This window comes from Sapajus apella, unplaced genomic scaffold (genome assembly GCF_009761245.1).
Source record: "Sapajus apella isolate SASKATOON/1434 unplaced genomic scaffold, GSC_monkey_1.0 scaffold22, whole genome shotgun sequence".
NCBI lineage: Eukaryota > Metazoa > Chordata > Mammalia > Primates > Cebidae > Sapajus > Sapajus apella.
The window spans coordinates 23,202,504-23,227,872 of NW_022436962.1; the positions used below are offsets into that span (position 1 = coordinate 23,202,504).

The 25,369-nt window shown below is 34.6% G+C and overlaps 1 protein-coding gene and 1 pseudogene across 13 annotated transcripts in view; both read left to right on the top strand.

The window, feature by feature from the left end:
* The window catches only part of MARK1 (microtubule affinity regulating kinase 1), a 126,469-nt gene that overhangs the window by 68,762 nt on the left and 32,338 nt on the right, over window positions 1-25,369 (top strand). For 11 of the 12 annotated variants that reach the window (XM_032289285.1, XM_032289287.1, XM_032289286.1 and 8 more), the window contains exons 4-9: window positions 216-264; window positions 1,676-1,741; window positions 5,453-5,523; window positions 10,887-10,943; window positions 13,523-13,759; window positions 13,849-13,968. In XM_032289285.1, coding sequence (XP_032145176.1) covers window positions 216-264; window positions 1,676-1,741; window positions 5,453-5,523; window positions 10,887-10,943; window positions 13,523-13,759; window positions 13,849-13,968 — 600 coding nt within the window. Of the gene's footprint in view, window positions 1-187; window positions 265-1,675; window positions 1,742-5,452; window positions 5,524-10,886; window positions 10,944-13,522; window positions 13,760-13,848; window positions 13,969-25,369 lie in introns of all 12 variants that reach the window. The other variant, XM_032289297.1, reaches the window with a different exon arrangement.
* On the top strand, window positions 16,605-20,409 carry LOC116558963 (annotated as a pseudogene). Its single transcript, XR_004272253.1, has 2 exons — window positions 16,605-17,296; window positions 17,590-20,409. The product of XR_004272253.1 is annotated as a histone deacetylase 1-like (transcript).

Here is a 25,369-nt window from a genome sequence, read left to right on the forward strand (position 1 = left end):
AAATTCTTTTAGAAACCACGTCACAGCGAAGTTAATGTCGCAGTCTAAGTTAACATAGCTAGAGTTGGGACTGAGAAAATGCTTTGTTTTAGTTCATTTACAGAATCCTGTAGCATTTTATAAGCAGATTAATATCTTCAAATAAATATTTTAATTGGCTCTCTGCTTGCTTGTTTTTTTTTAACAGAAATATATCTACCTGTTTTCTTTAACAGTTATTTCGAGAAGTTCGAATAATGAAGATACTGAATCATCCTAATATAGGTAAGAAATATATATATGTATTATTAGCAATGAAGTATTTTCCTTAATTTGAGGGTATTTGAAAAGACACAATGTTAAGGATAGTTTAAGCAGAAGAAAAGTGATAACCTGAGTGATAACCCAGGAAAGTGATACTTTGGGTAAAAAGAGATTACAAAGAAGTTAACTGGAGGCTACAGATTGCTGTTTTCTGCTACCTTGCTATCTTGTACTCTCCACTCAAATAATTGATATGATTCAGTGTTAATGCATACAAAAAAATTTTTTTTATTTCCTTACTAAATGTCTCTAAATTTAAAAAAAAAAAAAAAAAAAAGTTTATCTGGCTGGGCGTGGTGGCTCATGCCTGTAATCCCAGTACTTTGGGAGGCTGAGGCAGTTGGATTGCCTGAAGTCAGGAGTTCGAGACCAGCCTGGGCAACGTGGCAAAACCCTGTCTCTACAAGAATATAGAAAAATTAGCTGGGCGTGATGGTGCACACCTGTACCAGCTACTCAGTGGGGAGGATTGCTTGAGCCTGGGAGGTGGAGGTTGCAGCGAGCCAAGATGATGCCACTGCACTCCAGCCTGGGTAACTGAGTGAGAACCTATCTCAAAAAAAAAGAAAAAAAAAAAAATCTCTAAAGAGAGATTGCAGGTCATTTAGGTATTTATAAAAAATGACTTTCAGATGTTTTGATACTATGCACTTCAGTTTGATCATAGTTTACAGGCAAAATAACTTCATTTTAAAGAAAATAAAAAGTTGATTTCAATTTTAGTAAAATTTTTCAGTAAGTTCTGATTTTTCTTCATCTTTTTACAAATAAAATTATTGATTAGATATATGAAATCATTTGGTTGTGAGAAGTAAAACAGTCTTTTTAAAAATCTGATTTTTTAAAACACTTTTTGATACATTTAAAAATCTTATATAGTTGTTAAAGTGCTTATTTGGGGTGAATATTTCAACTACATAAATTTGATACTTTAGTAGTTTTTCTAACCAAAAACTTTTAGAATGTCACAGAAATACAGAATTTCTTTTGTTTCTGCACCAAAGACTATGTAACATTTCATAATGGCTCACTGTAATATAGCATAGTCTCTTTTTAAACTTCAGTTTAAATTCTATTTTTCTAATTTTAAGAGTTCTTTTTATAACCTTATTGTAATTTGAAAAATAATGGCTTCTTAATTCCAGAAACTTAACTTTTTCAACTCAAGAAGTTGGTTTTAAATCACTTTGTGGTAAATAGTTTTCTGTCATAGAAGTAATAATCTCAGAGAGACTTTTTGAATTTGAAATTATGATTAATAATGTTTAGTAAATAGTCAAAGTTTTAACTAGTTTATTGCTACCTTAGATTTTCTTAAAACCTTCAATCTGTGCTAACAGTTATAAAGTAATATCTCTAATTTTTTTTTCAGTAAAATTGTTTGAAGTTATTGAAACAGAGAAGACTCTCTATTTAGTCATGGAATACGCAAGTGGGGGTAAGAATGAGGGTGATTGAAAAGTTCTCTTTGCTGAGACATACAGAATTATTAATACCTAAGGGTTCATTATGACATTTTTATGTTTTCAATGTTGTTAATGAATCATTGTTTTATTTAAATGCCTTTAAATTACATCTTAAGGAAAATTCAGTGTTTACTTTTAAGTCCTTTTGATCCTACATTATAAATAGAATTTTTGGCTTATTTACAATTTACTTAGCGACATTTTTTGGAGCGTTAAATTTGTATTGTCATCTTACAAATGTATTGATTCTCTTATCTAAGTTTTGTCATAACAATATATCATATCATGATTAGAAACTTTGGCTATCAGCAGGGAACTGCAAGTGCAGAATGTATTTAATAAAATCTATAATAAAAGCTTGTTCTAGGCCAGGTGTTGATTTCGCTGATTGTTCACATATGACAGATTCTCAATATACATGTATTTTCAAGATAATTCATAAAATGAAGCAAATGTTTCAATTTAAACAAGTATTGATCTATACGTTTTATGTGTTAGAGGACTGAGTTGACAGAGATAGTAAGATGTATTTGTAGTATAATATCATGTATTTTTTGACTATCATGGTGTCAAAAATAGGAATGATTTTTAAACACTAATATGTAATAGAAAATCACCTTCATCTCCTGCACTTTCCCTTAAATGAGAAATGCATCAGCTCAGAATCACTTTTCTGTTAGATTTAGGACTTCACTTTTTCAGAAATAGGTTGAAAATTTATGGAATTAATCATTTAATAAGTTAAAAAAAAAGATTACTTAAAGGGAGGTTTTAAGGGCTCAGAATTTAACCAATTGAAGAAGAAAGAAGGCATCTGAAGTTATTTGGCTGATTGATTTTTTGCTATTCAATAGAAAAACTTAGTGTTGAACTTACTGTCGAGCTCTTCTAGCTAATGAAATTTATAGATTTTTATGGTGATTCAGATTTTATGTGAACTGGAATAGAAAGGATTTATCTAGCCTGTAACAACTAAATTATATTTATACTATCTTGTATTTCTAGAAAACTTTACTATAGATGTTAATATATTTAATTGCTTTTGTGTTTGTTATAGGATTTTAAAAATTATATTTAAACAGCCATGTAAATTTGCATAAAATGTAGATCTATAATGAAACTAATGAATCTACAAATACCACATAATGAAATATTTCTCTATTTCTATGTCCTTCAGTAATAATCTGTTGCATGGGAACCTCAAATACTATTTTTAATTTAGTTAGACTCCTTTTTTCTATTTAGTGATGTAAAATTTAGAGAAAGGGGCTAGACCCACTTTGATTTGGGAAATTATAGACTGCTAAATTCTGTATATATCCTTCTGTTTTTATAAAGGCCCACTGCAAGTTGTTAATATGTGTACTGACTTAATGGTTAATGGTAAGTACAGTCAACTCTCTATTGGTGCTAATGAAGGGGAGTAATGGCTAGAGTTAAGAGTATGTGAGGCCATCACTGCTCTCCTTCAGTAGCATAGTTGGGAGACACAGTGGGGAGTAGCACAGAGAGATGGGTACATGAATTCAGACCATACCAGTCGACCTCATTAAATTCTGATTCCTGCAATAAGTTTTCTTTGAGTTTTGCAAGTTAGTGATTCTGTAACAAAACCCATTATGGTTCTGTGGCAGTAAATCTAGAATCATTTTCTTGCCTTTTTAGTCTGTAAATGGCAGGGTAACTCTGGAAAATAAAACACTGAATATGTTTCCTCTGAGATTTCTCAGTAGTTTAGGATCAAATCTGACATGTATGCTAGAATGGTAATGTGAATAAGAATTAAGTTAGACAATTTCCTCTTTGCCAAGAATCGATCAGTTGATTCTGGTTCACTAATGGAGTGAAAATTTTCAGTGATTAGAAAAATCAGAAAAATCTTTTATTTTGAACCATGTTTAATCCAAAGGAGCCTATTAAAAGTAGATGTCAGTACTACTGTGAAATGATGTGTTTATTCTTTCTTTTGTTCATTCAAACAACATTTATAAAATGCTTACCATGTATCAGGTAATGTTCTAGGTGCTGGGAATACATGAGTGAGCAAAGACAAAGTCCCTGCCCTTAAGATTCTTACATTCTAATTGGGGAAGTTAATCATATACAAGCAATATATGATAAGTACAGAACTATGTCATGTAAATACCTGGGGTAAGTGTATTCTAAGCAGTACTTAAGAGTAGATCCAAATTTTTCAAACTCTTGTATATATCTTTCCCTACCTAAACTGACATATCTAGAATTAACTACTATGATGGGTTAACTAGAATTAACAACTGTTACCACATATCTAGAATTAATTACTGTGATGAGTCAACTAGAGCATCCATTCATTTCTCTGTTCTCATTATCCCATTTAATCACTTAAGTATGCTTAATATTCTATAATATGCTGTCTAACATTGTAGATGTATTAGTTTGATCTGACATACGTTCATTACATATTTGATTTTTAGTATTTTATTTATATCCTAGGATTGATAGTGCATGTATATGTAATATATCTGTATACCTAGGTACAAAAACATGATTTATTGAGTGCTTGCTATATGCCAGTTGCTGTGCTAAGCACATGCATTATTTCATTTAATCCTTACAACAACCATGTGAGTAGGCAGTAGGTAGAAACTGAGTCTTAATGAAGTTAAGAAATCTTCCTAATAATATCTCTCAATAGTACGTAGGGCTAAAACAAAATTCATACCAAAATTGGTCTGATTCTAAAGCCTGAATTTTTTTATTTTTTATTTTTACCACTTTGCCATACTTTCAAGAACATTTTAAGCCATTTTGTTTGTTTAATATACATGTATATCTATATGGTACAAATTATAAGGACACAAAAATAAATTTAACCCTTATACTAAGGTAATATTTTAAAAATTGTAACTCAAGATTAATTTAGTTTTAAGCTGTTTTGCTAACTAGAGAAAAAGGAAAAACTTACAGACGTGTAAAGTAATGGATCCAGTAGGAAATTTCCAAAGCTTCCAGTTATTTTAAAATTATTTCAACAAACATTTATGTACTTTGTGTTCTGCCATGGAGATGAAGTGCAGATATTATGATGATGTTCAAGTAATTTACAGTTCATCTGGGGTAATAGAGATATACACACAAATGATTTAATTCTGTATAATTTGTGGTTAACTACTAAAATGTATGAAATGAGTAAAGTGAGAATAAACACAGAGTACAGGAAAGAAATCAATGTTGATGGAAGTAGTGAGATGGAATTTTATCCAGACCATATGACAGGGAGAATTTAAAAGAGCAATCCAACAAAAAAGACTTCATTGTTTCGTTTGAAACATAGGCCCCAAATAGAAAGACAAATGTAATTTTTGATTGCCCAGGCTGTGGCTTCCTTTTACTACAATGGATAATAAAGAGTTGACTGTATTTTTACATAATACTTGAAAGCAGAAAGCAAGTTTTCTTGGTTGTGTTTTTATGACTTATTTTTTAAAGAGATTTGCTAAATACAAACTGCTGCAGATACTCAATTTTATATGTAATTTTTTCCTTTTTTCTATTCATGTGTTAGTTTGTGACTTACATAAACTAGCAGAAAAGTATGGGCCAAAAATTTCTTTATAAACAAGGAAAAAAATTGACATTGCATATATTGTTAACCAAAAATCTATGTATATTTTACTACCTGCTTTACTTTTCTGATTCAGGTGAAGTATTTGATTACTTAGTTGCCCATGGAAGAATGAAAGAGAAAGAGGCCCGTGCAAAATTTAGGCAGGTATGGAAAGTAGTTTTCAACTTTGTTTTGCTGATATTATTAGTGATGTACAATGGACAGTATTACAAACTGGACTTCACAACACATGGTATTTTAAAAAGAAGAATTCCTACTTTCTTATATTTTTAAGGATGGAAAACTCCTAAAAAATAAACCTTTCTGAATTTAAATTTAAATAGTTGCAGATGATTATTTTTAGATTGTCATAAAGAGTAAATATTTATAGATGAGACTTACCTAATTAACTGTCTGAGAGTCCCAGAAGCATAGACTAGACAGAGACAGAAAAAAAATAGTTAACGCTTTGATGTCTTTATCCAATAATTATTATAAATTATTACTGGTTTTATATGTACAGCATATATGTGTACTGTTTAAAGAAGTTATTGTATTCTTTTAATTAAAGATGTTTCAGTGTTTAAACTCATTTTTGTAGATTTAAAGAATATGGTTAATTTGATTTAACCAAGTAGGCAAGAAACTTTGCAAATATGGCAGAGGAATATGGTAAGATACTCATATTTCCAGTTCAACTTGAATATGACTTATTATAGAAATGATAAAATAAAAAATAAATTTATCTAGAATTTTATTTTTAATTTTTAGAACTGAAGTGATTGAAATAAGCATACATATAAGTTGCCATAGAAATAGAAAATTAGTGAATTGTAAATTGGTCATAAAATTTACTGGTTTAAGTGGACAATTTAGTGTATCCTAAACTTTTAGTAAATTTAGAATTTTTATTTAAAAATGGCACACTACCTCTTCTGTCTGCATGAACACTTTAATTCTACAATTAAAGAGGGTCTGTAATCAGTATGTCTGGAAAAGACTCTTACATGTTAATGTGTTAAACAAATAGAGAAGTTCTGAAGGGGAAGAGAGGAAAAAGCATGTTTAACTTGTTATAACATGGCATTTTCCAGATTGATCATGGAGTGAGTGTGTTTGTTTTGTGAAACCTCTGTTATTAATATCTCACAGAATTATTGCTTTTGGAACACAGTTTGTGAAATGCTTTATACCAAAGACATGTATAGCCCTTTTATTTGGGATAGATTCCTGGAAGTATTCCTGTTGAAATAGCTGAAGGTAAAGACAACTGGTAATAAGGAAAGCAACATTAAGAAACTGAATGGTATTCAATCACGTACTGTTAAATTATTTCCTTTCCTGGGATGGAAGTTCAAGCTTACCCTTAAATAAAGTATTCACACACATCATTTTATTTGTTAATTTTTATTTATTTTTGAGACGTAGTCTTGCTCTGTCACCCCGGCTGGAGTACAGTGTCGCTATCTTGGCTCACTAAAACTTCCATCTCATGGGTTCAAGCAGTTCTCCTACTTCAGCCTCCCGAGTAGCTGGTATTACAAGCGCACACCACCACACCCAGCTGATTTTTGTATTTTTAGTAATGACAGGGTTTTACCATGTTGGCCAGGCTGGTCTCGAACTCCTGACATCAGGTGATCTGCCCACCTTGGCCTCCCAAAGTACTGGGATTACAGACATGAGCCACTGCACCCAGCCACACACATCATTTTAAATATTATTCATTTAATATCAGTCACAGTAGCTTTTGTTAGTAGCAGACCAGCAAGAAAGTTACAATTTGCATTAAATATTCCCATTGGAATCCTAACGTATACTTTAAAGATGATTGCTACTTACTCTTATTTTTCTAGGCAGCTAGTTTTACTTATTTTTTGATAGGTATAAAAAATGATACTGGGTACTATATGGAATTAGATAAATTGGAAGTGCCTGCTATTTTAAAGAGCTTTTCATCTTGCTGGTGAGTGAGAGCAGGATAGGAAGTTGGGACACAGATATTTTTATAGAAATACAATTAATGACTAAAATTGGCTTGCGTTTTGAAATAAAGTCTGAAATGTTTTGAAATCAGCTTCATATTTCTCACATTGCAGAGACTGAGTGCCAAGTGAATGCTGTTTAAATTGTAAAACAATGGAAAAGATTTTCTTTATTATTTATTCTTTAACTGTAAATTTTAAATGTATTTAATATCTATTTATGTTTGCCCAAAACTGAAAAAGTTACTAACTCATATTTTTAGAAATGAGAGACATGCAAACATTCTTACACATATGGACACACATACATTATTTTGTAGTTACCTGACGGTAAATTTTTACTTAAATTTATTTTTGAGGAGCTTATTTTTCTTTACGGATTTGATTTAAACTCTTACAGAATTAATGAATATACAGTTACTTTTATTTGCTTTTTTAACAGTAAAATAATGTATGTATTAATACTGTGTCAGCAAGGATAAATGTATATATGTCCTTGACTTTACTTTTAGAAATACTAAAGATACTAGAGCAGTTTAAGACCACCTAGCAGCCATTGCCTGTACAGTGCTTTTCTACCACTTCAACCATAGGAATTCCTGACCCATTTATAGGTATTAATAATTGCAAAGTAACTGTGATAACTCTAACTCAGTGGAAAACACTGATGTGTGTGGTCTTACTGTCAGTACCCAGCTGATTGTAAATCATGTTTTTAAGATTCATTAACAGAAGGCTCATAGGGAAGTTCCTGTATCCTATTTATGGAAGTACAGAATGTTTTGAGATGGGAAGATCTAGCCGTAAAACAATGCAGTAAAAGTTGGGCTTGTGGAGGGGGATTCTTGCAGTGAGTCAGAAAGCAGAACTTCTTTCATGGCAAAAACTGTTCCCTGCTAAGCAAGTGTGGTAATACTATAATAAACTACCACCGATAGCTCAGAGTTCATAGAATTTGGGGATCACACGTGCTTAATACAGAGGATTATTTGTAATTATCTTTCCATTCTTAATGCTTTGAGGCTCAGGAAATGTTTGGTTCTAGAAGTGCTTGGAGAACTGCTTTCATAGAGACCATTCTGTCTGACATGAATTGCATGGCCTCTGATCATGTTTGGTAACCAAATTATTATCTGTTGCATACCTTCAATGGATCATACAAACATGTGACTAATAAAAGATAATGTCATTATCAGCAAATTTCTATCACCCATGATAAAAAATAATCTTATAATATGAACATACTATAACCTATATAGTATGTCCAATAAAATATACATATAAATGTATATATCTTTTGGCTAATGAACATAATTTAGTGAAAATTGGGTATTAGAATTTTGAAGCATATTGCTTAAGAAAACTAATACTACAAATGTTAATCATTAGATCCTTCTGTATTTTTAGGAATCATACTTAAAATTGATCGTAATCATTCCCAGTCACCCTGCCCAAAAACATATAGTGGTTCTGCAGTATCTGCTTACTTTCGAATTCAGGACTTTTATCAACCTATTTGTCAAGATTTGACTCCCACTGTCACCATTTTTCCACCTCTTTTTCTTTAAATGTGTTTTGGTTTGGTTTTGTTTGGTTTTGTGGGATTTGTTTGTTTGGTTGGTGTTTTTGTTTATTTTTTGTTTTTGAGACTGGGTCTTACTGTGTCATCCAGGGTGGTGTGCAGTGGTGTGAGCATGGCATACTGCAGCCTCAACCTCCTAGGCTCAAGAGATACTCCTGCCTCAGACTCTGTGTAGCTGGGACCACAGGTGCACACCACCACACCTGGCTAATATTTTTATTTTTTTTAGAGATGGGGGTCTCACTGTGTTACCAAGGCCTGGTCTTAAACTCCTGGCCTCAGGCAATCCTCCTCCCACTGCAGCCTCCCAAAGTGCTGGGATTATAGGCATCAGCCCCAACCTGCTTTTCAAATACACAGTTCCCTTGTCATTAATTCATTTCACCACCTTACCCCCACCTCCCCATCCCCAGATCTCTACATTTTAAAATATTTCTGTCCTTCAAGGATGGCTTAGACTAAATAGCACCTCCTTCAGGAAGCGTTTCCAACTGAAAATATTATTTATTTTTTATGATTCTCATAAAAAGGTAGAGTTCTATGATTCTACCTTATAAAGAAATAATATATACCTCTTTATAATATATAGAAAAGTAATAAATATATACCTCTCTAAATAATAATATATACCTCTAGAATACAAAGTACATAGAGCATATATACCTTATTTTCTCTTCTGAATCATATTGTAAGCTCCTTAAGAACAGAGTCCATGTGGTATTCCTTTTTGTATTTGCCTGGCAACCAGCACATTTTCTTGCACATAGCAGGTGCTCAATAAACTGTTGAATCAAAATGAATTAAATGGAATTGTATATTACTCATTGTGTGTTGATGATTTTGTTTTGAATTCATGTTTTCTGTGTCTTGGAATGATTTTAATATACATTAGAATAACTTTATAATACTGAAATATCAGTTCACTTCTACTTTGAAGTTTTTTTTTCACCCATATTCCTATTAGCATGGTCATATTTCACATCACCTTTAGACTTTTAAAAAGTCTCATTTCTATCTCCATTTGTAAATACCTAACATTCAAACTGTGTTTATATTTAACTGAATCCACAGAATTGAATGTTCTGCTGTGCGTTAAAATGACCATCCTTCTATTCATCAGATATAATTATATGTACAAAAATGTTCTTAATTGATTGCTGTCAGATTCTTTCCACTTCTGTATTTTATGTAATAAAGAAGTATCATAGAAGTGTTTATAATCTATTTCTCTCATATTTTTGGCCTTTAAACTGTTGGGTTCCTCCTTGTTTAGTCCTTGTCCCAAAAAGCCCTATGTAATGGTTAAAAATTATGGCTGCATACAAAATCTAGTTTCAGGCATAGAATACTTCACCTGACTGAATTAGTGACAGGTTTAAGATTGAATTTCATTTTTCCCTCTTTATTATTGCTGATCAGCTTTCTTTTTAAGGCTCAAAAATTTTCCTTTCTCTTTATATATGAAAAACAAATAAAGACACTGTTAAATACCTCATTGATAAGTTCTTAGTAAATTGACCTCACTAAAGAAACATACCTTGAGCACATTTTTTGTAATTCCTAGAATAGAGTTTTGCTTTTTTACTTGAGACAATTATCTTAAAATACTAATTCATGTGTACGAAAGCTTTTATTTCAACACTGTAATAAACCATTTGACCAAAACTATAAATTGTATAAATTCCGATTATAATGATCAATATGAAATCTTCACAGTCTCTGACAAAGAAATATTTTATTATATTTTAGCAAGAGAATATTACTTTTCCTATTTTCTACATTTATGAGCAATTTCATCACTTTAATGTGTATAGTTTTCTGAACTAAAGGCATAGCAGATTTATTAAATATTACCTTGAAATCCAAGTTAGTAATTTATCTAAATTGGAGGTGATTATTGGGGAAAATTGTTTTTTTAATCATAAAATAATTTGACTCTTTTATCCAAATATTTATTCCAGATTGTATCTGCTGTACAGTATTGTCATCAAAAGTGCATTGTTCACCGTGATCTTAAGGTAAGCTTCTGATTTTAATTTTTTAAAAAAAATCTGTATTGTATATATTTAATAATAATATTAGAGCTGTCTTTTTTATTGCCTAAGTGCGCTGTTAGACACTATGCAGTTAGTTACTTTTTTATTCTAACAGCAACTTTATGAAAGGTAATATTTCACTGAGTAAATGAAGAAAATGGGCCGGGCGCGGTGGCTCAAGCCTGTAATCCCAGTACTTTGGGAGGCCGAGGCGGGTGGATCACGAGGTCAAGAGATCGAGACCATCCTGGTCAACATGGTGAAACCCCGTCTCTACTAAAAATGCAGAAAATTAGCTGGGCGTGGTGGTGCGTGCCTGTAATCCCAGCTACTCAGGAGGCTGAGGCGGGAGAATTGCCTGAACCCAGGAGGCGGAGGTTGCGGTGAGCCGAGATCGCGCCATTGCACTCCAGCCTGGGTAACATCAGTGAAACTCCATCTCAAAAAAAAAAAAAAAAAAAAATGAAGAAAATGTGAGTAAGAAGTTATCTAGCTTTAAAGGTTAGAGGATTTCATTCACCATTAATTAGCTTGTTTTAAATGCATAGATGTGGAATTTTGTTTCCAGCCAAAAGTGTGGGTCCTCAGACAGAAGCAAAGTCAGAGCACAGACCCATGTTTGCCTAATGTAAGATGCAGTATTCACTCTCTACCTTAAAGCTCACTCCTTCCTCAAAGAATTAAGGAAAGTTGGTGCCACAGATTTTGTGGCACAACCATTTAAGTTGTTGAAACCATTTAAGTAAGTTGAAAGTGGAAACACCCTGAGCTAAAATGTTTGTGTCTCTTTTTTCTTTTTTCTCTATTCCAAATTTGATTTGCATTGTCCCTTACATAGAAGTCTTATTTTTCTTTTTTCCTAATCACCTTTATCAACTACTAGCACCAGTTTGGGTGTTATTTGAATGTATGACCCTAAATAGTTGTCAAAAGTCTAAAGTCTAATTCTCTATTTTAGCTTCTGTTTTTCAGAGCTTATGATTTTTCTGTTGCTCCAATTTTTTTTTATTTCTTGGTTTCCTTCCTTGGCTATTTTAAGGGGAATCACTTGCACGACAAATGAGAAAGAAGAGAACTGTTCCTCTGTTTCTGTGCCTGACTCCCAGTTTATCATCTCATTTCTTATATGAAAAAGATCTGCAAAAAATAATCATGTTCAAAACCTTGTGTTTTCCCTTTAGTCTGGTAGAGTGAGTTTTCCTATACACTCTTGGAAGGAGACCTCAGAACCCCCTGCAGCTCTTCTTTTCTGAGGCAGCTTGGATACTTTGATATCCGTTCAGACATTTTTAGAGAGACTAAAAAAAGTCCAGCTTACTTACAAACAGCTTCAGAAATTTACAGTGACCAGGCTCTTACATCAGAACATCAAAATAACCTGGCTTTGTCACATTTCAAAAATGTTACAATCTAATATACATTTTTCCAAATATATGTGCTTTTATAATATTTATTTAATAAATGATACCCCATTTTTATTGTCTGTTTTAGGTGCTAGGTTTATCTGCGTTTTCCAAAATAAAATGAAAGCAAATATCCCAAGCTAGTATACCATAAAACAATAACAACAACAAGGGTTGGGAGGTTGGGGAAGGAAGAGATATATGATGGGTAGAGTGCTTGACTCATGATTGTTAGACCTTCCAGTGATATAGAGAAGTCTGATTTTTGTTTTAGTCAAATTTTATTCCTTTTTGGAACCTGCTAAAATACATCGGCAAAGTAATCTATAACTTTGTTAGTCTGTCCATCCATTGTAATAGAGTTTGAAACAAAACACGTACAAAAGCAAGTCCTTTGTTGAGTTGCTTCTATTTACAAAAGGGACATTTAAAATATTGTCTTTGAGTGATTCTTCTATAGGATTTTGGAAAACCAGCATCTCACCACATGGGGGATAATTCACTGCTTTCTACATAAATATACTTCAAGAAGAGAATCTAGTTTTAGAACAGCAAAAAGACGCTTAAAACAGACAAGATCTAATGGAGGCTATATTTTGTTTGGTCATGTTTTACTTAAACAGTACTTTGTTGAGGAAGGATTCTACAAGAGAGGACAAAGAAATGAAGTAGTAGTCACAGAACCCCTGACGGGCAGTTACTTTAGATGTACCCTTGAGCCTTGCGTTAACCAACAATACCCTATTAAAGTAGAGCTTCTTTGGGTAATCTTACTGGTTTTAAGTCCAAGATGGATTAGTATTATGTACTTTAGAGTAGGTCACATAAAGATACACTTCCAGGATGTTTCTGACTATGAGGAAAAAAATGAGTTTAAAATAACCTATGAAAGAAAATGAGTTTTAAATAACCTTTCTTAAGTAGTTGCATGTATGCATATAAAGAGAGCTTTCTTTTTATAGTGTTAAAATTTAGTCTTATATAGATGTAACTCAGAACAGTTTCGCCTTGAAGTACCATACTGGGCTTCTAAATTTGATATTACATTTAGAAATAAGAGGCAAGAGATATGTTAGTTTAGAAGCTAAAACACTTTTAACAAGTATTTTTATTTTATGTAGGCTTTTTACATCATTCTTTTTATTATTTTCCTCTTAGGCTGAAAACCTTCTCCTTGATGGTGATATGAATATTAAAATTGCTGACTTTGGTTTTAGTAATGAATTTACAGTTGGGAACAAATTGGACACATTTTGTGGAAGCCCACCCTATGCTGCTCCTGAGCTTTTCCAAGGAAAGAAGTATGACGGGCCCGAAGTGGATGTGTGGAGTCTGGGCGTCATTCTCTATACATTAGTCAGTGGCTCCTTGCCTTTCGATGGCCAGAATTTAAAGGTATCAGCTAAATTTGATATTAATGTTTTATCCTTAAGTATGATCATTTCAAAAACCAGTTGTAAGTGCTTTCTTTCACTTTTATTAAGGAACTTCGGGAGCGAGTTTTACGAGGGAAGTACCGTATTCCCTTCTATATGTCCACAGACTGTGAAAATCTTCTAAAGAAATTATTAGTGCTGAATCCAATAAAAAGAGGCAGCTTGGAAGTAAGTAAATTTTTGTATTCCAAATTTAAATTTTAACAACTAAAATATTCAGGAACCGAAGAGCATTTTTCTTAGGAAAATTGCAAATTATTAAAATCTGCCTTTTGTTTAGAGATAGGGAAAATGACGTGACTTTTTTCACTATTTAAAAGTTGCCACAGTGGCTATCTCTAAAAACTATTGTCTTTTCTTTGTTCTGTAGTGCAGTATTAAATTAAAACAACACAAAAATAGAGATAAAATTGAATTTTAGTTAGAGAAGGAGGAAAACCTACCCTCTGTCAGAAATTGCTTTGTTCAAAACAGAAACCTTATTTTTAGTTAAGTATTCAATAAATATTTCAAGAATAAAAGAAAATAGTGAGAAATCTAATCTAGTGAATATTTCACAACTGTATCTGAAATTGGTATCTAGCATTTAAAAATGTAATAGAAACCTCTCAACTTTAGTAAAGAAATGTACAAATATTTAAGTAGAACATATTGGAAACAGGCATTTAATTTCTTAACACATTGTATTACCTACATACATTCCATATGTGAGGTTATTTATAATTATAGACACTATCATAAATGTACTAAGTATGTTACAGCCAAATAATACCAGAGGTTCACATAACCAAAATGTCTACTGTTTTTTATTTCTTCTGGCACTGCAATTAGAATAATTTATTTCTTAAGTATTTTGCTCATCTGTTTTTAAGAATGATATTTTAGCCTTTACTAAGATATTTTCAGAGATTCAGCATGCATTATTCACTAGTACTTTTTGTCTTCTTTTATTTGCCTTAGTAGAAGGGGAAGAAAATTCAGAGAATTAACCTCATATAAACTGTACTTTTTTAGTGTAGCAGTGGGGCTTTCTGGCACGGACTTCATGCTGTTTAGGAGGCAGCCTTAGAGTGAGCCATCCCTGTGTACAGAGCTCTCAGGTTAGTGTGGGCTTTGTAATTTTATTTCCACAAATATTTTTCAGTAGAATATACAGCATGTTTTGATGGAAGTTAAGGGATGGTGACTTCCATTGGGAAATTATTTTAAATGCTTTACATCAGTTAATCAATTATCAGGATTTTTTTTACTGAGTTATCTGTTTAAATGTGATTAGTTATATCTTATGAGTTTTGTGGGCTTTTCCCCCCTTTGGGGTTAAAAACATATGATAATAATGCTTTAATAGAGAACAGGTACTATATAAAGCCCACTTTTATATCACTTCTTTTGAAACCTTTCCATCATTATTCATAGAAAAATTAGGTGAAATATTTAAAAAGCTAAAATTGTTGACTCACATCAGTTCTAAAATAGTTTTAAAGCTTTTGAGAACATGTCTTGTAATCCTGCTTTGTGACTTTTATCATAAGAACCCCACTTACCTGAGTGTCATTTAATAAAATGCTGAGTTGAAGCAGCAGCTTAGCTAATGAGCAGAGCAAATAGAATATACAAAAATTATTTTGGGAGAATAGATATTACAAATCTCTATGGACAGTCGATAAGATATGCTTATGTCTTAAAGATGATTAATTTATAGTAGCCAAACACTTTAGTCTTTCATCATTAGTATTAAAATATTGAGGATCAAAATATTAGAATGCTTTGAGTTGGCTTTAAAAGCCAGATTATTACTAAAATATTTGATCATCAGAATCTCATTCTAATTTATTTCAGTATAGTCTGCAATTTCCTGTTCCAGCTTACTAAAACAAAGTTTTTAAGCTATGAAACCATGAGTTCACATTGGAAATATTATTATAATATTATAGATATTACTATACACAGGCTGGTTTGCTTCATAGTTTCCAGAAACGACTTTCCAGGGAAACTTGACACCATTTTTTTAAAAAGAAGTATCTCTTATACCATACCTTAAGAAACTCTCCTGGTAATATTCGTGACTTCAAAAATTATTAGTCTTCGTTTTTATTTTTCATACCAATTTTAGTAGCTTTATTGTAAAAAATCTGTAAACTTTTTTTAAAAAGCTATTTTCAAAACACTTACCTTCATTATGTAAGCATAACATTTTATGCATTAGTAATGTTTTATATCATGTTACTTTTTTTTTTAACCTTAAAAGCTTTTGATACACACTTCTTGCTTTGTCATAAGAATGTACTCCTTCCTTTTTAATAGCTATGTTATTCTCCTTGGGTTATATATAATAATGTATTTCCCTGCTTGTTGCACATCTGAGTTGTTTCCATTGTTTTTGATAAAAATAATGTGGTTTACTTTTCTCCCCTTTGGGATAAATGCTTAGATAAATTCTTCAGAGTGAAATTACTGGGTCAAGGGGCATAAGTGATCTGATAGCTCTTTTATCATTGCCAAAAGATGTGTGTGACCCAAGGCTTTTGACTGTACCTGTTCTCCATAGCTTGATTCAATATTGGATATAAATTGTAGTATTTGATGCCTTGCTTTTATTTGTATTTATTTTATTAGTAATAAAATGAAATATTTTTAATGAACACTTTGTGCTTCTTCATGTATGCTCTCAGTGTCTTTTAACTACTTTTCTTAAGGAGTCTGGTTAATAAGCCTCATAAATTTGTACCAACTTTGTATATTTTAATATAAAATACTTTTTCTGGTAATTTACACATTTTAAAAAATGGGACATCATGAATAGAAATCTGTCACCCTTACAAAGCCAGTGCTGAGGAGAGATGATCAAGTACCACAGTGATGACTACAGTAACTTCTTGTGTTCCATCAGTCCAGATTACATGTTCGAGCACAGCAAGCAGATGCAGAGTCAACGTCGGTAAGGACTGTCCAGTATTCGATGGCTTGTTTGAATTCTGACAGTTGTCTACTGATGGCTCTGTGGCAAGGGCTGTGAAACTTAATAAGCAGCAGATGGACATCACTGTGAATTGGGCTGGGGGCTTGCACCATGCAAAGAAGTCCGAGGTATCTGGCTTCTGTTGTATCAGTGACATTGTCTTGGTCATCCTGGAGCTGCTGAAGTATCACCAGAGGGTGCTGTATATTGATATTGATATTCACCGTGGCGATGGCATGGAAGAGGCCTTCTATATCACAGACTGGGTCATGACTATGTATTTCCCTAAGTATGGAGAGAACTTTTCAGGAACTAGGGACCTACAGGATATTGGAGCTGGCAAAGGCAAGTATTACACTGTTAAATACCTGTTCCGAGATGGGATTGAAGACGAGTCCTATGAGGCCATTTTCAGGCTGGTTATGTTCAGAGTAATGGAGATGTTCCAGCCTAGTGCAGTGCTCTTACAGTGTGGCTCAGACTCCTTATCTGGGGATTGGTTAGGTTGCTTCAACCTGACCATCAAAGTGCATGCTGGCCTGTCACAGTGGCTCACGCCTGCTCCCAGCACTTTGGGAGGCTGAGACGGGAAGATCACTTGAGGCCAGGAGTTTGAGACCAGCCTGGCCAACACGGTGAAGCCCCGTGTCTACTAAAAATGCAAAAATTAGTGAGGCATGGTAGTGCACTCCTGTAATATCAGCTACTCGGGAGGTTGAGTCATGAGAGTTGCTTGTCCCCAAGAGGCAGAGTTTGCAGTGAGCTGAGATCATGCCACGACCCTTCAGCCTGGGCAATTGAGTGAGACTCCATCTCCCCAAAAAAAGGAGGGGGGCATGCCAAGTGTTTGGAATTTGTCAAGAGCTTTAACCTGCCTATTCCAATGCTGGGAGGAGGTGGTTACATCATTTGTAATGTTGCAGAGTGCTGGACATAGGAGACAGCTGTGGCCCTGGATGCAGAAATCCCTAATGAGTTTCCATACAGTAACTACTTGGAATGCTTTGGACCAGATTTCAAGCTCTACATCAGCCCTTCCAGTATGACTAGCCAGAACATGAATGAGTACCTGGACAAGATAAATAGTGACTGTCTGAGAACCTGAGAATGCTGCCCCACACACCTGTCTCCACATGCAGGTAATTCCAGAGGATGCCATCCCTTAAGAGAGGGGCGATGAGAGTGAAGAAGACCCTGACAAGCACATCTCAATCTGTTCCTCTGACAAATGAATTGCCTGTGAGGAAGAGTTCTCCGACTGATGAGGTGGGAGAAGGTGGCCACAAGAACTCTTTCAACTCCAAAAAAGCCAAGAGAATCAAAAGAGGATGAAAAAGAGAAATACCCAGATAAGAAGAACAAAGTCACAGAAGAGGAGAAAATCAAGGAGGAGAAGCCAGAAGCCAGAAGGGTCAAGAAACAGGTCCAGCTCTGGCTTCTTGCTGAGTTCCCTGCCTTTCTTCCCCAACATCTCAGATTTTATATTTTCTATTTCTCTGTGTATTTATAGGAAAATTTATTAAATATAAATATCCCAGGGACTAGACAGAAACCAAGGCCCTGAGCCCCGGGCAGCTCTGCTGGGTGAACTCTTCTAGGAGCTGCCTTGCCACCCATCCTTCCATCCTTCCCCATTTCTTAACTTTGAACCATAAAAAGTGCCAGGTCTTGGTGAAAGGGATACTTTTATGCAACCATAAGACAAAATCCTGAAATACCAAATATCTGCTTAGTAGCTTTGGAAAGGTGCCCTTATTGAACATTCTATAAAAGGTGGCGGGGTCTTCAAGGATCTCCTGTTCTTTTCAGGCTCCTAACATAACATCAGCCATTTTTAGATTGGCTCTGTTTTCATACCTTCCCAGTGGCCTCAGGTGAGCCAAAAAACTCACATGCCTGCCCTTTTTCTTCCCCTGATACTTCAGGCAGCGGTTGGTGGTCTAGTTTCCTTTTTGAGATACTATTTTCATTTTTGAGACTCTTTGTAATAAAATGGTACATTTTTATAAAAAAGTTAACTGTTTAGACCCTCTCTCACCACTGCCTGTCACAGTGGAAAGATGTGTTTTCCCTTGTTCGAGACTTCACTCACTCATCTGTTTATCTACCTTCCTTCTCAGTACCTCACCCCTTCAGTAAGGTTCTCTTTTCTGTAACCATCGAAACCTTGTCTCTATCCACTCCTTTTCCTCAGCTTTTATGCATACTTGAATGTCTTCCATTAAAAAAGGCATCCCTTCAACTTGGCAATCCCTTTTCAGTGCTGCTGTCTTGCTCCTCCTTTGTAGTGAGTTTTTTTGAACAGTATCTACACTTAAACCATCACCTGTTCCTCACCAATCCATTTACCTTTTGGTTCCTAATGTCACCACTCCACTGAAACTTTCCCCAGCAAAGTCCCCCATCTCTGTTGCTAAACACAAGGAGTTACTTTTTTAGCTATCACCTTGTTTGACCATTTGGCCATATTTGACAGTACAACACTTTCCCCTCTTCGAAGAACTCTTTCCTTGCCTTCCATGTCATGCTGTGCAGGTTTTCCTTTTTGGATTTCTTTTCTTTCTAACCTTTAAATGCTAGTGTTCCTTGAGGCTGCACTCTGAGCCCTTTTCCATTCATTCTTATGCTATTCATTCTTCCTGGAGAATCCCATCCACCCCCACAGCTTCTGTACAGCATCATCTGTAGGCTAAGGATTCCTGAGGCTCAATCCCTAGCCCAGATTTCTCTTGAGCCTCAGAATAAAGTAACAGTAACTATAGAACATGTCTGTTGAGATAGCACATAGTACCTCAAACTCAGCTTGTCTAAAACTGAGCTCCATTTTTCTTGATCCATTCTTCCCTCTCTGAGTTTGGTTTCTCAGTGAATGATACCAGCTTCTCTATTCAGTTGTCTAAATGAGAAATCTGGGCATTATCTTCCATTTCTTCTTTTTTTTATCTCTCCCCCTATATCCAGTAATGTAGATAGATATATGGATATCCATCCTTTGTAATCATGAATTGTGATTAAAAAGTTCCATAAAACTGTATAAATCATGAAGTTTTGCTCATTTTTACCAGCAAAATGTTGGACATGTCTTTTGTTTCCATATTGCCACTGTCTACCTTAAAATTGGGGTGTCATCATCTCTCTCCTTGATTTTAGCTAAAGCCTTTTAGTTGATTTCTGTGCTTCTAGTCTTGAACACCTCTAACCCACTCCCTCCATATGGGCTAGAGAGACTTTTCAAAATCATACCTGTGAAAGATAACCATTACATGCTGGTTTTGCCTGAGGGCTTCTTTACACCTGCGTTTTCTCTCCTGGTTATTTGCCTTCCTTCCACTTCTTTTTTGCATGATTGACCCATATTTATCCTACCTGAATCTAACTTTTTACTTACTTAGTATTCTACTATTTATTAATCTTACTCCACTTGTTATTATTTTCAACTTGTAATCTTAAATTTGAGAACATCAACAAGGACTTGGGGAACTTGAAGTATTTCTGTCTAGCTCATGTTTGTTATTTTTCTTCCTTGTCCATTCTCATTCATTATCATAACAACAAACATCCAAAGAGCTCCCATTAAAGAGTAATGTGTTCGCATGTTCTCGCTCATAGGTGGGTGTTGAACAATGCGAACACATGGACACAGAGGGGAGCATCACACACTGGGGTCTGTCGGGGAGAAATAGGGGAGAGACAGTGGGGGGTGGGGAGTTGGGGAGAGATAGCATGGGGAGAAATGCCACATATAGGTGATGGGGAGGAAGGCAGCAAATCACACTGCCATGTGTGTACCTATGCAACAATCTTGCATGTTTTTCACACGTACCCCAAAACCTAAAATGCAATTTAAAAAAAAAAGAGTAATGTGTTAATAAAAGGATAGTTAGATTCCTTTGTTTGTATTGATATGTGTGTGGAAGGGTAGGATTTGCTACGGATTTACTTTATATATACTTAAAGACTTTTAAGCATCAGCTGAGCTTCTGCTTCCATATGCTTTCCTTACTTCCTCTGCTTGTGCAGCTATAGAATTGAATGAGTAAAGATGTCAAGGAGTAGACTGGCTAGATTGGCACTTGATCGGTGTGGGAAGGATTTTATGTACTGTGTTAACTGTCCTTAAGTAGTTCGTTATGTTCTCTGAGAGCTTTTTGTGTTCACCTTCCAACCTAGGAAATTCTGCCAACAACAGAATTTTATTTCTACAGATGCTGGTGCCTGACTCTTGCTCAGGCTTCTGTCAGACATACTGTTTGAGAGGGGAGAGGTAAGGAACAGGAAAGGCCTTAATATTTTGAGGAATTGTGTGGCATCTATTGCTTTTCTGCTTTGCTAATTTGTTTTCCCTTCTGATGTTCACCCACCCCAACACTTTTCCTTTATTGACGAATAATCACTGAAGACATATGGTAGAATTATCATTTGTAGTAGGTCTAGTTTCATTTAAATTAGTTGGATAACAGGAGACCTTCCCCAGCCTAGCAAGACAGACCAAAATTCAAATTCAGGAAATACAGAGAATACCACAAAAATACTCCTCGATTTAACTTGAGGAGATAACTGCAAAATAAAATTAAAAAAAAAAAAAAACAAAAAACTTGAGAAGAGCAACCCCAAGACACATAATTGCCACACCAAGGTGAAACAAAGGAAAAAATGTTAAGGGCATTCACAGGGAAAGGTCAGGTTACTCACAAAGGGAACCCATCAGACTAATAGTGGATCTCTCTGCAGAAATCCTATAAGCCAGAAGAGAGTAGGGTCTGATATCAAACATTCTTAATGAAAGAGTTTCAATTCAAGCCAAGCTAAGCTTCATAAGCAAAGGAGAAATAAAATCCTTTACAGACAAGCAAATGCTGAGAGATTTTATCACCACCAGGCCTGCCTTATAAGAGCTCCTGAAGGAAGCACTAGATATAGAAAGGAAAAACCAGTACCAGCCACTAAAAAACATAACAAATTGTAAAGACCATCAACACTATGAAGAAACTGCATCAACTAATGGGCATAATAAACAGCTAGCTTCATAATGACAGAATGAGATTCACAAATAACAATATTAACCTTAAATGTAAATGGGCTAAATGCCCCAATTAAAAGACACCAACCAGCAAATTGGATAAAAAGTCAAGACCCATTGGTGTGCTGTATTCAGGAGACTCATCTCATGTGCAAAGGCACACATAGCCTCAAAATAAAGGGAAAGAGGAATATTTTCTGAGAAAATGGAAAGGAAAAAAAAGCAGGGTTTGCAATCCTAGTCTCTGATGAAACAGACTTTAAACCAACAAAGACAAAAAAGACAAAGGCGTTACATAATGGTAAAGGGATCAATGCAGCAAGAACTAACTATCCTAAATATATATGCACCCAATACAGGAGTACCCAGATTCATAAAGCAAGTTCTTAGAGACCTACCAAGAGACTTGTACTCCCACACAATAGTGGTGGGGGACTTTAACACCCCACTGTCACTATTAGATCAATGAGGTAGAAAATTAACAAGGATATTTGGTACTTGAACTCAGCTCTGGACCAAGCGGACCTAATAGACAGCTACAGAACTCTTCACCCCAAATCAACAGAATATACATTCTTTTCAGCACCACATCACACTTATTCTAAAATTGGCCACATAATTGGAAGTAAAACACTCCTTAGCAAATGCAAAAGAATGGAAATCATAACAAACAGTCTCTGAGACCACAGTGCAGTCACATTAGAACTCAGGATTAAGAAACTCACTCCAAACCACACAGCTACATGGAAACTGAACAACCTGCTCCTGAATGACTACTGGGTAAATAATGAAATGAAGGCAAAAATAAATAAGTGCTTTGAAATCAATGAGAACAAAGACACGACATACCAGAACCTCTGGGACATAGCTAAAGCAGTGTTTAGAGGAAATTTATAGCACTAAATGCCCATAGGAGAAAGCAGGAAAGATCTAAAATCAACACCCTAACATCACAATTGAAAGAACTAGAGAAGCAAGAGTAAACAAATTCAAAAGCTTGCAGAAGACAAGAAATAACTAAGATCAGAGCAGAACTGAAGGAGGTAGAGACACAAAAAACCCTTCAAAAAATTAGTGAATCCAGGAGCTGGTTTTTTGAAAAGATTAACAAAACAGATAGACCACTAGCCAGACTAATAAAGAAGAAAAGAGAGAAGAATCAAATAGATGCAATAAAAAATGATAAAGGGGGTATCACCACTGATCCCACAGAAATAGAAACTACTATCAGAGAATACCAAAAACACCTCTATGGAAATAAACTAGAAAATCTAGAAAAAAATGGATAAATTTCTGGACACACACACATTCCCAAGACTAAACCAGGAAGATGTCAAATCCCTGAATAGACCAATAACAAGTTCTGAAATTGAGGCAGCAATTAGTAGCCTTCCAACCAAAAAAAGCCTAGGACCAGATGGATTCACAGCCGAATTCTACCAGAGCTCCAAAGAGGAGCTGGTACCATTCCTTCTGAAACTTTTTCAAACATTAGCAAAAGGGAGACTCCTTCCTAACTCATTTTATGAGGCCAGCATCCTGATACTAAAACTTGGCAGAAGTTTTCAAAAAAAGAAAACTTCAGACCATTGTCCCTGGTGAACATTGATATGAAAATCCTTAATTAAATACTTGCAACTCAAATCCAGCAGCACATCTAAAAGCTTATCCACAACAATCAAATCTGCTTCATCCCTGGGATGATGCAAGGCTGGTTCACCATATGTAAATCTATAAATGTAATCCATCACATAAACAGAACCAATGACAAAAACCACATGATTATCTCAATAGGTGCGGAAAAGGACTTTGATATAAAATTAAACACCCCTTCATGCTAAAAAAAAAAAAAAAAAAAAAAAAAAAAAAACTTTCAATAAACTAGGTATTGATTGAACATATCTCAAAATAATAAGAGCTATTTATGGCAAACTCAGAGCCAATATTTTACTGAATGGACAAAAGCTGGAAGCATTCCTTTTGAAAACCAGCACAAGACAAGGATGTCTCTCTCACCACTCCTATTCAACATAGTTTTGGAAGTTCTAGCCAGGGCAATCAGGCAAGAGAAAAAATAAAGAGTATTCAAATAGGAAGAGAGGAAGTCAAATTGCTTCTGTTTGCAGATGACATGATTGTATATTTAGAAGACCCCATCATCTCAGCCCAAAATCTCCTTAAGATGATAAGCAACTTCAGCAAAATCTCAGGATACAAAATCAATGTGCAAAAATCACAAGCATTCATATATACCAATAAGAGATAAACAGAGAGCCAAATCATGAGTGAGCGCCCATTCACAAGTGCTACAAAGAGAATAAAATACCTGAGTACAACTAACAAGGGATGTGAAGGACCTCTTCAAGGAGAACTACAAACCATTGCTCAAGGAAATAAGAGAGGACACAGACAAATGGAAAAACATTCTGTGCTCATGGATAGGAAGAATCAATATTGTGAAAATGGTCATACTGCCCAAAGTAATTTATAGATTCAGTGCTATCCCCGTCAAGCTACCATTGACTTTCTTCACAGAAGTAGAAAAAGCTACTTTAAACTTAATATGGAACCAAGAAAGAGCCCATATAGCCGAGACAATCCAAAGCAGAAAGAACAAACCTGGAGGCATCATGCTGCCTGACTTCAAACTATGCTACACTGCTGTAGTAACCAAAACAGCATGGTACTGATACCAAAACAGGTATGTAGACCAATGGAACAGAACACAGGCCTCAAAAGTAACACCACACATCTACAACCATCCGATCTTTAACAAATCTGACAGAAACAAGCAATGGGGTAAGGATTCCCTATTTAATCAATGGTGTTGGGAAAAGTGGCTAGCCATATTGAGAAAACTGAAACTGGACTCCTTCCTTACACCTTATACAAAAACTAAGATGGATTAAAGACTTAAATGTAAGATCTAAAACCATAAAAACCCTAGAAGAAAACCTAGGCAGTACCATTGAGAACATAGGCATAGGCAAAGACTTCATGATTAAAACACGGAAAGCAATGGCAACAAAAGCCAAAATAGACAAATGGGATCTAATTAAACCAAAGAGCTTCTGCACATCAAAAGAAACTATTATCAGAGTGAACAAGCACCCCACAGAATGGGAGATTTTTGCAGCCTATCCATCTGACAAAGGGCTAATATCTAGAATCAACAAGTAACTTAAACAAATTTATAAGAAAAAAACAACCCCAGCAAAAAGTGGATGAAAGATAGGAACAGACACTTCTCAAAAGAAGACATATATGCAGCCAACAAACATATAATTGTATATATATAAAGCTCATCATCACTGGTCATTAGAGAAATGCAAATCAAAACCACAATGAGATACTATCTAATGCCAGTTAGAATGGAGATCATTATAAAGTCAGGAAACAACAGATACTGGAAAGGATGTGGAGAAATAGGAATGTTTTTACACTGTTGATGGGAGTGCAAATTAGTTCAACCATCATGGAAGACAATGTGGCGATTTCTCAAGAATCTGGAACCAGAAATACCATTTCACCCAGTAATCCCATTACTGGGTATGTACCCAAAGGATTATAAATCATTCTACTATAAAGAC